Genomic DNA, 13593 nt, shown 5'->3' with positions numbered 1-13593 from the left:
AACCCGCCACCTTAGGTGTATGTGGCTGGCGCCTGAGCCGCTTAAGCCACAGGCGCCGAGCCAGCATTTTGCTTCTTTATGAAGCATACCAAAGAAGTACCTAGGCTTTCTGTTGAAAACTCTTTCGTGATACTTAGTCATATGTTGTAGTCCATCAATAGTTCTGAGGTCTGTTACTCCCTTCAAACACTAGATTCCAAGTTCCATTCTGGTTAGTTTTGCCTTATTCTGCAAATTCAGACCACTCTTTAACCCACAACCTCTTACTCATAAAATGTACATTGCTGATCCCCAAGGGGTAGCAGGTATCTGGATGAAGAAAACCCATCATGACTCCAATCAGATACTCTGTCCATTCGGAATCAGTAATGTTACCTTTCGATGTGTAACACCCTCCCCCCTCGGGAATATATATCCCATGTATTAAAATAACAGATGTGACTTACCAGTAATTTCATAAAAATTTAGCAAATTTATGTTGATATGCCATAAAACACTTCCCAGAACAAGCCCAGTAGACTGGAAATACTTAAGAGTAAAGGTGTGTCTAATGAGATTCGAACTCCAAGCACAGTAGAGCCCAAAGTGCCCTGGCATTTGGTAGAGCAAGAAGGTCAAATACCAGCTTTGCAAACGTTCTCTGTAGTTAGACCTATTGACATCTGAATGGGTACATATTTGTTGATTGGAACTTCCGATGGGGATAGAAAATGGAAGTAGTCCATTAATCTAGTCCTTCGATTATGACAAAAATTCTTCTTTTGGGGGGATATTTTATAGGTAGTCATAAAACAGACTCATGAATGTGACGAAGAAATAGAACATTTGGAACAGATCTTAAATAATTATTCAGCTCAGTTCTCCCTTGAACATATGTCACCTGTACAGGTACGTTTCTTTCATTCATATGGATATGCTGCATTTGTCCATCGTTCATTCAATACTTTCTAAGCCACTGGTGTCTAGCAGCCTTTGTAGTAGTAGTTAATTTCCTAAACTTCTCTCTTCCAATTGAAGATATTTTCTGTTTGTATTTATTTTCCATTCCTGATTCATAAAATAGGTGATTATATAATTATCATACTAAGGAATGATGAAAATTGTACCTTCTGATGTTTACTGAAGACAAGCCATTTCTGTAGGCTGAGCAGCCCTAACCTCAGAAACTGGACCAGGGTCACACACCTCCTTCCTTAATAGGGACCTTTTAAGCACCCTATCGCCTCAGCTTGGCTCATTTTGGCCTGAATCTGTTCTTGTTCCAAAGGGCCTGATATAATGCAGGATATTTGGGCAGCCTGACTTTCTGGGATAGAGGTCAGGCAGTGTGGGCTGGCTGAGTTTAAGAGGGAAAGACCCTGAACACTGTTCTAATGAACAGCTGTGCGTGCTGAGCAGTGATGCCATGTGCTAGAACTGGCAGTGTCAGCGGTACCCCTAGCTCAATGGCTCCAGCCACATGCACTGGAGCTGGCAGATTAGAACCCAGCCTGGGCCTGCTAAAACAACAATGACAACTGCAACCAAAAAAAAAAAAAAATAGCTGGTCACTGTGGCATGCACCTGTAGTCTCAGCTACTCGGGAGGCCAAGGCAATAGAATCACTTAAGCCCAAGAGTTTGAGGTTGCTGTGACCTGTGACACCACGGCACTCTACTGAGGACAACATAGTGAGACTCTGTCTCAAAAAAAAAGAAAAAAGAAAAAAGGCCGTGTCCTGTGAATTCAGTTTCAGTGATCTACATGCTAACCCCCTTAACTGCTAGGTTTTTTCTAGTCTTTATATTTCTATAATGAACAAAACCTGTCTGTGTGCTAGGAGCTACTTTTTTCCCTGCCATTGAGTTGATGCAGGCAGGCAATGAATATGGTGCTGTCAAAGCTGGCTGTGAGATCTAGGGCAAGTTATTTAACATCACAGAGAAGTACAGGAAAGTGCAGGGTGACACAGCCATGAAGTGGTGGACTCATTCATACCGACTCAGTATTAAAGACTCAATATTGTAAAAATGTCAAAATTCCTTTACATGAAAACATCTGGGGGGGGGGGTGGCACCTGTGCTCAAAGGAGGACTCTGGCCCCATATGCTAGAGGTGGCAGGTTCAAACCCAGCCCCAGCCAAAAATTGCAAAAAAAAAAAAATCTGGGGACCCCAAAGAACTTTTATTTCTATGAGTTAATATCTACTAATACAAAAATTGAAACTCAGAAATATAAAAATATTTATTTAGTTTATTTTTAAATAATAGTAATAAGCCCATTACACGATGATAGAAATAACATTTTTAAAATTTTTATTTCTTTTTAGAAATGGGGGTCTCACCATGTTGTCCAGGCAAGCCTAGAAATAACTTTTTTATTAAAGTGATTATATTTTTAAAAGCAAAACGAGTGAGAAGGGCAACATTGTTTTACATTTTTGTAAATCTCTTTAACGTCTGGCTCCATAGAAGACAGATTCTCATCTGTTTCTGCATTCAGTCTGTTGAGGCCTAGAGTTTGGTTTGAAGTACATAAAGATAATCCAAACTCTCAAAGCCATGTACTTGGAAAAGGATGGAATATTTCAATTGCCCTTCTGAATAACTGTGGGTACTTTTTCTTTGAAACGACACTGAAACAAGTGGAAATTACTTGCAAGTTAGTTGTAAAGTGGAATCTGAAGCCATGTCAAAGAACTTTACATACTCTTACATGAAAATCCATTGGTCTGCCTTGCACTGCGAGTGGACCTTCTAACTATGCATGAATTTAACAAGTAGACTTAGGGGGTACAAGTGCCGTTCAGTTATGTGGATATGGAGCAAAATGTGAAGTTCAGAATCTGGTAGAGCAAGAAGGTCTCACAACTCAAACAATAATACAATTTTTTTTGGTTTTCTTTTAATGCAAACATCACCCAAATAATGTCCATTGTATCCCTTGAGTAATTTTTCACCCCTCATCACTTCCCATCTTCCCACCCTGAGTCTTTACTGTCCATTATTCTATGTCCATGTGTACACATTATTCACCTCTTACTAATTGATGGGGACACTGTGTGTGATTTTATGACATCATGCCTGGTCATTTGGAAAATCTTATTTCACTGAGTTGTGCAGATCATCCAGATGTTACCACATTTCAGTAGTCAGCATTTTTTTTTTTTTTTTTGGAGACAGAGTCTCACTCTTGTCGCCCTCGGTAGAGTGTTGTGGCGTCACAGCTCACAGCAACCTTAAACTCTTAGGCTTAAGCAATTCTCTTGCCTCAGCCTCCCAAGTAACTGGGACTACAGGCGCCCACCTGGCTATTTTTTGGTTGCAGTTATCATTTCTGTTTGGCAGGCCCAGCCTGGGCTCGAACCTGCCACCTTCAGTGTACGTGGCTGGCACTCAACCAGCTGAACTATAGACACCAGGCCAATAATCATTATTTTTTAAAAATTACATTTGTTAATATTAACATCTATCTCCAGAAAAATCTTTTAGTAGTTAAGTTCCTAAGTACAGTTTATCCACTGGGTCTTTTCCAAGCAAAAATTGTGTTTGATGAAAAAGGGTAGTTCAGCTTACAACTCAAACAATGACATAAATCCCTTCCCTCAACCACTGTACCTTGGTATGTAGCAGAAGTGTTTTATGCATACTTCCCACTTTTTCACAAAGAATATTAAAAATACCTGTTGCTAGGGTTTGGATGTTTTCATCTCTCTGAAAATTCATGTTGAAACTCAATCCCCAGTGCAATAGTACGACAAGGTGTGGCCTCTGAGAGGTGGCGGAGTCATGAGGCTCCTCCCTCACCAGGAGGACTAGGTGCTCTCTTAAAAGGGCTTGATGGAGGGAGTTTGTTCCTTTTGCCTTCCTGCCTTCTGCCATGTGAGGACACAGCATTCCTCCTCTCTGGAAGATGCTGTGTTCAGTGCACCACCTTGGTCACAGAGCACCACCCTCATTAGGCACCAAACCTGCCCACACCCGAGTCTTGGACTTCCAGACGTGTGAGAAATAAATTTCTGTTCCTTACAAACTACCCAGTCACAGATATTCTATCATAACAGCAGAAATGAACTAAGACATGTATTTTTGTCAAGGACATCTTAAGCGAAACTGGCTTTTTTTTTTTTAAGGTGTAGAGCTCAGTAACAAAGCATATAGTTGGTATTCCTGCCCTGACTCCTACAAAGTGCTGGTAGTGTTACCCACAGTTGCTTTCATGCTGTCAATACAAATGCTAACACGAGGAAAAAGGCAAATAACATTCAGTATTATCATGAGAAGGATCTTTGGCCTTGCAGACTCTGGCCCCCCAAGGGTTTGCAGATTCCACTTTGGGGTGGCTGCTCTGTGTCCGGCTGCCCCTCCCATAGTGCTGACAGCTGAGCAGACCATTCTGTTTAAGTGCTGTTCAGGAGGCTGAAGTACTGCTCTTGTTGGGAGGCATGATTTCATTAGAAGTGGAACACAAACCACGGCCAACTCCGATTTCATTTAAACATTTGTTGTGTCACAGGAATTTTGAGTTCAGACAGAATAGGGGCCTTGGTGCAGGACTATGAGTGGTAGAGCCACAGGAAGCCCAGCTGCAGCTTTGCACAAATCACCTTCTTTCTCTGGACTTCAGAACTCTCCCTGTAGGCAGAGATGTGTTACATTTCTGTCTGTAAAAAAATTAACGATTCTACTAGGTGAAGGACACATGTGTACAACTTTGGCTCAATCTGTACAAAATAAAGTATGTAAACAAAACATCCATACCCCCTAACATTCTGAGATTTAAAAAAATTAATGATTCTATGAATATTTGTCAGATGGATGGATGGAAAGAAGGAGAAAAAAGAATGGGGGGTTAAGAAATATATTAGGAACAAATTTCAAACACATGATTTTTTTGTGTGTTTTCTTTTTTAGAGACAGAGTCTCACTTTATCACCCTTGGTAGAGTGCTGTGGCGTCACAGCTCACAGCAACCTCCAACTTCTGGGCTTAGGTGATTCTCTTGCCTCAGCCTCCCGAGTACCTGGGACTACAGGTACCCACCACAATGCCCAGCTATTTTTTTGTTGCAGTTCGGCTGGGGCTGGGTTTGAACCCACCACCCTCGGTATATGGAGCCAGCGCTCTACTCACTGAGCCACAGGCACTGCCCCACATGACTATTTTTTGAGAAGGAGCAGCTGCCTTCTGATGCAACTCTTAAGAGCTCAAGCAGGGTGGATGATTCATCTGAGAGGTGCTAGAGAGGAGGATGTTGACGATTTGACACCTGCCATTCCGTCCGCATCTAGGATTCTTTGATTCCATATTCCTCTTACACAGTGGGCATCTGTATATGTGGCACATGTAATAACTTTTATTTGCATATATCAATAATATAGATGTTGAATATAACATTATGGATCATGTGTCTGTTATTCCCAGTTTTTACACTGAACTGCTTTGTTCACTCGGATTTGGCAGGAAGCTTTCACTGTACCTAAATTTGGAATAATAAATGAGGCTTCAGAAGCAATAATTAGGGAATGAAATTTCTCACCTATTTTCTCTCAGCCGTTTCCAAATGTTAGCCTACGTAGGAATTTCTGGGGAGACTTGGGACATGTCTCCTGTGTGACATATTCTGTGTGACAAGATAGGAAGTATCCATAAGGAAGTTTGCTGCACTTCTTAGAGTGCAGGCCCCAGGCCCTGGCCCCTGGGCACTGGGTCCTATGGCTAGAGCAGTGGCCCCCATTCCTGGCTATCCACAACGATTATCTATAGAGCTTTGTATAAATTTCTGTGCTTTGGTTCGACCCCTCAGAGATTCTGATTCACAAGTCTTTGGTGAGGCTAAGACTTTTCATAAGCCCCACACAGGGCCTAGTTGGAGAGGAACTACACTGTTATCGGAGGCCATTTCCCGCCTTCACAAACCAAAAACACAGAGAAAAGTTTATCCCTTATACTAAAGAGGGCAGTCTCCTCAGGGCAAGCTATGGCCTCACACTTCCCAAAACAATGCAAACACTTTTTCTGCACAGGGAGAAATTGAAGGTATGGAAAAGCAGATTCTGAGTTTGAACCAGAAAAAAGAGGACCTCTTGGTGGACTTGAAGGCCACCGTGCTAAACCTTCACCAGCATTTAAAGCAACAACAAGAAGCAGAAAGAGAAATGCCGTCAGCTGCAGTGCCCGAGGAGGGGGAAGAGGCAGAGAGGGATGTTTCTGAGTGGAAGGTGGGTATGATTCCAGGCGAACGCTGGTCCCACGTTACACAAGAGCATGGAGGGGTAATGTTTTTCACCTGAAAAAACTGTAGCATCTCTGTCTATGGCCCATAGTAAAGGAATTTTTTAAAGTGGACATACTGTACTTGAGGCTGTTTACCAGTGGCTAGACATCCTCAGGGTGTGTCTCTCTGGACTCAACCCAGAATTCAACCCAGAATTCTCACGCCTGAGTTACTTCAGGGTGTGCTAGTGAAATGCCTTGGGCAGGTGGGCTGAGCCACCCTGTGAAGTGTCTTCCTATAGAAAAGTCAGCCTCTTGGAAACTCAGAGATGGCCCAGTGCCTCTCTAAGCTCCCTCTGCACCTGCATTGATGAATCACATTCTTTAATTGTTTGGTGAGGGGCCACAGCAGGGAAGGAATACAAATGAACAGACCTAAGATTTGACAGTCTGGGTATTTGGCTGGATGAGCTGAAAGGTACAGGACCGAGAGGCTGCTTGCATGGGTGGGCATTTCAGATAAAGTAAGTAAAATATTAGCTACATAAAAATGCAGTCGGGCCAGGATCCTGGTGACGTGGAGCGGCAGACTGACCGTGGGTGTTCTTGCTGTTTTATGCTGTGCCTTCCAGGTGAATAGAACAGGCTCCTTGTCCTTGCTGGCAGCTGTCGCGGAAGAGGCAGAAGAAGGCTCCGTGAAGAGTGAAGTAAAGAAACTCATATTCTTGTTAAAGTTTGTTAGAACTAAATTTCTAAAAGGAGGTCAATGAAAAGATCTTAAAATGAATGGAAACCTAAGGATTGGAAAAATTAATGTTGATATTTTTCAAGTATGATTGAAATAGATCTGTGTTATTAACATTTGAGTGCATGTAAACCTACTTCATGTGAAAGTGGGATGAATGTCATTCAGGGAGAAGATGAAGAGGTTCTCTGCTGTATCCTGACTTCTGAGGACTTGGCTCTGAAGTTTTGAACGAATGCTGTTTGGTTGGCACTCCTGGTGTGATTTTTTAAGAACTCCCCCCCCCATATTTTAATTACTTTTTTGGTCTCAAACAGCATCACCAAGGACAGGAAGAGTTACATTAGCAACTAATGCTGCGAATTCTTCCTACTTCATTATAATTGGTTGAATGAGACAGTGACAGCAGTCCATCCATTTCACACTTTACAAACAAAACTTAAAATGGGGGGTGGCGCTTGTGGCTCAAGGACTAGGGCACTGGGCCCATATACCAGAGGTGGTGGGTTCAAACCCTGCCCTGGCCAAAAACTGCAAAAAACAAAACAAACAAACAAAAAACTTATAATGGGTCTTATGCCAATAGGAATAAGCAAATTATAGTTTTTATGACTTACATGTAACCACTAGCCTTATTTTATGCTCATTTTATAGATTGTTAAATAGCACCATTGTCAGGTAGTACAGCCCTCTTATCCTAGAGCAGCGCTTCTCAACCTGTGGGTCCTGACCCCTTTGGGAGTCAACAACCCTTTCACAGGGTAGACCATCCTACATATCAGATATTTACATTATGATTCATAACAGTAGCAAAATTACAGTTGTGGGCTTGGTCCCTATGGCTCAAGCGGCTAAGGGGCCAGCTACATACATCTGAGCTGGCAGGTTTGAATCCAACCCACGCCCGCCAAACAACAGTGACGGCTGCAAGCAAAAAATAGCCAGGCGTTGTGGCGGGCACCTGTAGTCCCAGCTTCTTGGGAGGCAGAACCAGGAGAATCGCTTGAGCTCAGGAGTTGGAGGTTGCTGTGAACTGTGATGCCAGAGCCTTCTACTCAGGGTGACAGCTTGAGGCTCTGTCTCAAAAAAAAAAACAGAAAGAAAAAGAAAAAAATTACAGTTATGAAGTAGCAACAGAAATAATTTTATGGTTGGGGGTCACCAGGAAGGTTGAGAACCACTATCGTAGAGGATGGAGGAGGCGCAACTGGCTGGTGCCACGGGGAAGAGTACAGGTTTACTGAGTTCTTCCACCCTCAGGTAACTTTGCTAACGGATCACGCTCCTGTTGGGTATTGTGAGAATGGACAAAGACCAGGGCTAACAAGAGTGCATTTGAGTATGATGTTAATTTGAGATACTGGTATTTGAAATTTGGTATTTGTGCCTGAGCTGGTGCTTACAGTATTTGTTGTGCATTTTTGACAACAACAAAAAGTGCATGTTCATCAAGCTGTGTTTTTTAAGTTAACAAGTAAAAATTATATACTTTTATGGTATACAGCATGTCTTGGTACAGTATATGTGTATATACATTGTGGAATGGCTAAATTGAGCTAATTAGCATGTGTATGCTTATTTTTTGTGGAAAATGGAAAACAGAATAAAAGTTTCTCCAAAAATTAAAAACAGGCAGTGCCTGTGGCTCAACAAGTACGGCACTGGCCCCATATGCCAAAGGTGGCGGGTTCAAACCCAGCCCTGGCCAAAAACTGCAACAACAACAACAAAAAATTAAAAACAGAACTACTGTATGGCCTAGCAATCCCATCGCTGGGTATACAGCCCAAAGGAAATGAAGTTGGTCTTTTGCTACTCTTTGCAATTTTCAACTGTATACTAACTGTAGCCTTCAATATGTACAGATCTCTTGAACATACTCCTCCTGTCCAACTGAAATTGTATGTCTTTTGATAAATGTTTCCCAACCCCCTACCATTCCCTCCCTTCAGTTACTGGCAACTGTCATTTCACTCTCTGTGTCTGTGAGTCGGACTTTTCTATATTCCACATACGTGGAAAATCACACAGTGTTTGTGCTTCAGTGCCTGGCTTGCTTCATTAACAGAACGTCTTCCAGATTCGTCCATCGTATTGCAAATAATAGAATTTCCTTCTTCTTAAGGTTGAATAACATTCCACTGTGTATATATACCACATTTTCTTCTTTCATTCTTTTTTTTTTTTTTTGAAACAGAGTCTCACTTTGTTGTGTCGCCCTCAGTAGAGTACTGTGACATCACTGCTCACAGCAACCTCAAACTCTTGGGCTTAAACAATTCTCTTGCCCCAGCCTCCCAAGTAGCTGGGACTTCAGGCACCTGGCTATTTTTTGGTTGTAGTTGTCATTGTTGTTTGGCAGGCCCAGGCTGGATTTGAACCCACCGGTGCCAGTGTATGTGGCTGGTGCCCTAGCCTCTGAGCTAGAGGCGCTGAGCCTGTCCCACATTTTCTTTATCCATTCATCTGTTGAGTACACTTATGTTATTCATATCTTGGTTGTTGTGAATGAACAGTGAACTTGGGAATCTACATATTTCTTCAACACATTGATTTCATTTCCTTTAGATTATATACCCAGTAGTGGGATTGCAGGATCATCTGGGAGTTACATTTTTAATTTGTCGAGAAACCTCCATATTGTTTTCCATAATGACTGTACAAATTTACATTCCCACCTACAGTATACAAGTGTTTTCTTTACAACCTCATTAACACTTTTTTTTTTTTTTTTACTGTATCGCCCTCAGTAGAATGCTGTGGCATCACAGCTCACAACAACCTCAAACTCTTGGGCTTATGTGATTCTCTTGCCTCAGCCTTCCAAGTAGCTGGGACTACAGGCACCCACCGTAATGCCCGGCTATTTTTTTGATTGCAGTTGTCATTGTTGTTTAGCAGACCTGGGCTGGGTTTGAATCTGCCAGCCGTGGTGTACATGCCTGGTGCTCTAACCACTGAGCTACATGCGCTGAGCCAACACTTGTTATTTTTTTTTTTTTTTTGAGACAGAGCCTCAAGCTATCCCCCTGGGTAGAGTGCCGTGGCATAGCTCACAGCAACCTCCAACTCCTAGGCTCAAGCGAGTCTCCTACCTCAGCCTCCCAAGTTGCTGGGACCACAGGCGCCCGCCACAACACCTGGCTATTTTTTTTCCGGTTGCAGCCATCATTGTTGTTTCGTGGGCCTGGGCTGGATTCGAACCCGCCACCTTAGGTGTGTATGGCTGGCGCCTTAACCACTTGAGCCACAGGCACCGAGCCAACACTTGTTATTTTTTATAATTTTTATAAAAGCCATTCTAACAGGTATACAATATTTCATTGTGGTTTTAATTGGTATTTCTCTGATGATTAGTGATGTCAAGAACTTTTTCTTATACCCATCTAGCTATTATTTTAAAGATAGCACTGAAAGTTATATTTACCAAAGCAGATTAGATTCTTAAACCACTATTTTTTTTTTTTTTTTTGACCCACAGTCTCACTTTGTCACCCTCAATAGAGAGCTATGGCATCATAGCTCAGAGCAACCTCAAACTCTTGGGCTCAAGATAGTCTCTTGCCTCAGCCTCCTGAGCAGCTGAGACTATAGGTGCCCCACTGTTTTTAGAGATGAGATCTCACTCTTGCTCAGGCTGGTCTCAAATCCATGTACACAGGCAATCCACCCACCTTGGCCTCCCAAAACTAAAGCATTATGTTAAAGATCCCCTTTGTGTGACATGAACTGCATCTCTACTTTCATTGTTTTTAAAATTTTCATATTTTTTTTTAATTTGGAGACAGAGTCTTGCTCTGTTGCCGAGGCTGGAGTACAGTAGCATCATAGCTCACTACAACCTCAAATTCCTGGTTTCAAGCAATCTTCCCCCATCCCCAGTCTCTATAGTTGGGACTACAGGCATGTACTACCTCACCCAGCTGATTTTTCTGTTTTTTGTTTTTTTTTAGAGGTCGGGTCTTGATCTTTCTCAGGCTGATATCAAACTTCTGACCTCACATGATCCTCAGCCCCTGCTTCTCAAACTGCCGGGATTAAAGGTGTGAGGTACCACCCTCACCCTACATCCCTACTTTTAAAAAATATTTTTTAGGCTTCAGAAAGATCAACCACACTTGGAAACATGTTTTAGTTAGCAAAAAATATAGATGAAAAATGAGGGGAGTGCTGGAAATAAGGGCTATGGTTACACTGCCTGGTCCATGGAGTCTTACATAAAAGAGATGAATGAGTGGGGTGCTGGTGATGATAGTTGGAAATTGCTCCCCTCTGTGCTAGAATGGAGATAAGAAAGCAGAGCCATCTTCCTGGTCCTGGCCTGTGCTCGGGAAGCTTGACAAGCACATGGAGGAAGACAGAATGTCCTCGTCCTCTGGAACTATCATTCAGGTGACACTGGGCCCACCAATCACGTTTGGGGGTTGGGGCAGGGAGCTTTTTGTAGGACTTTCTCCTCTTTCTCTTCCCTTTGTTTTTTGCTCAGTACCACCCAAACCTTTAACACAACCAGCTGTGTTACATAAGGAGTAAAAATTAGGGTTAGTAAAGAACGGTCTTGTTTGAAAGAATGCTTAGGAGGGAAGCTGCCTGGGGTGCATTTTTTTTTCAGGTGAAAAAAATCGTACATATTTATGGTATACAGCATAATGTTTTAAAATACAGATATCAGCCAGGCGCAGTGGCTCAAGCCTGTCATCCTAACACTCTGGGAGGACAAGGCAGGAGGATCCCTTGAGTTCAGAAGTTTGAGAACAGCCTCTCTACTAAAATACAAAAATACTAACCAGGCATTGTAGTGGGCACCTGTAGTCCCAGCTACTCAGGAAACTGAGCCCAGGAGTTTAAGGTTGCTGTGAGCTATGATGATGCCCCAGCACTCTACCCAGGGCTACAGAGTAAAACTGTGTCTCAAGAATAAAGAAAGAGAGAAATCTATATACACTGTGGAATGTCAAAGTAATTAACATGCATTACCTCACATTTATCTTTGGGGGGGTTGGTAGTGAGAATCCTCACAATCTCGCAGCAATTTTGAGTATATACATTGTTATTAACTATAATTGCCGTGTTATACATAGATTCTCTTGAGTTTTTTCCTCTTGTATCCCTGAAACTTTGTGTCCTTTGATCTACATCTTTCCAATTCCTCCTCCCAGCCCTCTCAGCCCCTGGTAACTACCCTCTATTCTGTGCTTCCCTGTGTTCAACTTTCTTTGATTACACATAAAAAGTGAGATTATACTTGACTTACTGCACTTAACACAACACCCTCCAGGTTTATCCATGTTTTCACAAATGACAGGATTTCCTTCTCTTTTTAAGGCTGGGTAGTATTCCATTGTAAACATGTACCACATTTTCTTTATCCACTCATCCATTAATTGCACACTTAGGTTAATTGCATATTTTGGCTATTGTGAGTCTTTTAAAACTTCTGGAATTACCTCTGTGCAGTGCAAAGATGGCCTCACCAGGACCTGCTTATCTCCCTTTCTGTTGCACACTCAAGTAGGAGAGCACTTTTCCTGAGGAAAACTGCATATGTGAAAATGCAAACTGACCAAGCAAATAGCTCACAGGAGCACCTAAAATCTCCTCAGAGCCTTTAACACACTTCCCTTTGAAGAGTATTTGGGGGTATAGGTGGGGTCTCCCCATCATCCCTTTTTTGAACAAAGTAGCATATAATGCACATATAAATTAGATGCAGTATGTCTCTCTCCTTCTTATGATCTAATCTCTCAGAATAGAAGGCAGAAGGCCTCACTCTAGAACAACACTGTAAGCTGATACATCTCTCTTTGCTCCTGAAAGACTCCTGCATCCTCGTGGTATGACACCCTCCTTCACCCCCATCCAGGGCTAACCCCTCCCTGGGCACCCACCCCAGCCCTGCATTAGGTGTTGGGAACATCCTCTGCCTCTGCTGTTCCTTCCTTCTCTTTCTCAAGTATTCAGGTTTCTCCTCCCTGCCAAGCTTCTTCCCTAAGGCCCCACCCCTGCAAACAAACTCATGGCCCCATAGACCCAGCTCACTGTGCAGAAGACACTTTGTCCCTTTGGATACCCTTCCTCCTGGTCTGCTGGTAGACTTCCTGCTTGTCCACAAAGGCCTGTCTCAGCTCGCCCTGCTACAAGAAGCCCAATATCCTACAAGGGAAATTGCTGTCTCTTTTCTTGTTTTCCATTAGCTTTCAGAACCTCAATTAGGGCTTAGCACATTTTGATGTGAACACTGCGGCCTTGTCTTTAATGTTTATATCCTATCCTTGCCTCAGTGTGGTACTTAATGAATTGAACATCTTAATCCCGCTCCCCATGTCCGTTACTGTTCCACTTTCATTTGCCACTTTGTCTGGTGCTCTGCTCCACCACCCCTCTATGGTCCAGTTTCAGCCTCTGGCTCTCCTTCATCTGCATTGACCTGTGGGAGGCCAGTTTACTTCCCTCTCCTTGGTCCTGATCCTCACTGCGCTATCTAGCATTAGGTATTATTGACTACCTCCTCCTTCTTGAAGTCACCCATTCCTTAGAATTTCTTAATTTTGCACTTCCTGTGCCTTCTACCTCAAACCCCTCCTCTGTCTCGTCTCCCATCTCCCGCCTCTGTGATGAGGGACACTCCCCTACATGCTGTCCTCTCCTGCCTC

General features: G+C 42.8%; 1 protein-coding gene across 2 annotated transcripts in view; it reads left to right on the top strand.

Moving 5' to 3' along the window:
- SYNE2 (spectrin repeat containing nuclear envelope protein 2) overlaps positions 1 to 13593 on the top strand; it is a 387860-nt gene that overhangs the window by 239575 nt on the left and 134692 nt on the right. For both annotated transcript variants that reach the window (XM_023517601.1, XM_023517602.1), the window contains 4 exons: positions 781 to 888; positions 6006 to 6200; positions 6828 to 6902; positions 11222 to 11332. In XM_023517601.1, the coding sequence (XP_023373369.1) occupies positions 781 to 888; positions 6006 to 6200; positions 6828 to 6902; positions 11222 to 11332 (489 nt within the window). The remainder of the gene's footprint in view (positions 1 to 780; positions 889 to 6005; positions 6201 to 6827; positions 6903 to 11221; positions 11333 to 13593) is intronic.

This window comes from Otolemur garnettii, unplaced genomic scaffold (genome assembly GCF_000181295.1).
Source record: "Otolemur garnettii isolate 467f Iridium unplaced genomic scaffold, OtoGar3 scaffold00115, whole genome shotgun sequence".
Lineage (NCBI taxonomy): Eukaryota > Metazoa > Chordata > Mammalia > Primates > Galagidae > Otolemur > Otolemur garnettii.
Note: the sequence above shows the minus strand (reverse complement) of the source record. Positions and strands in the feature narration are given on the sequence as shown.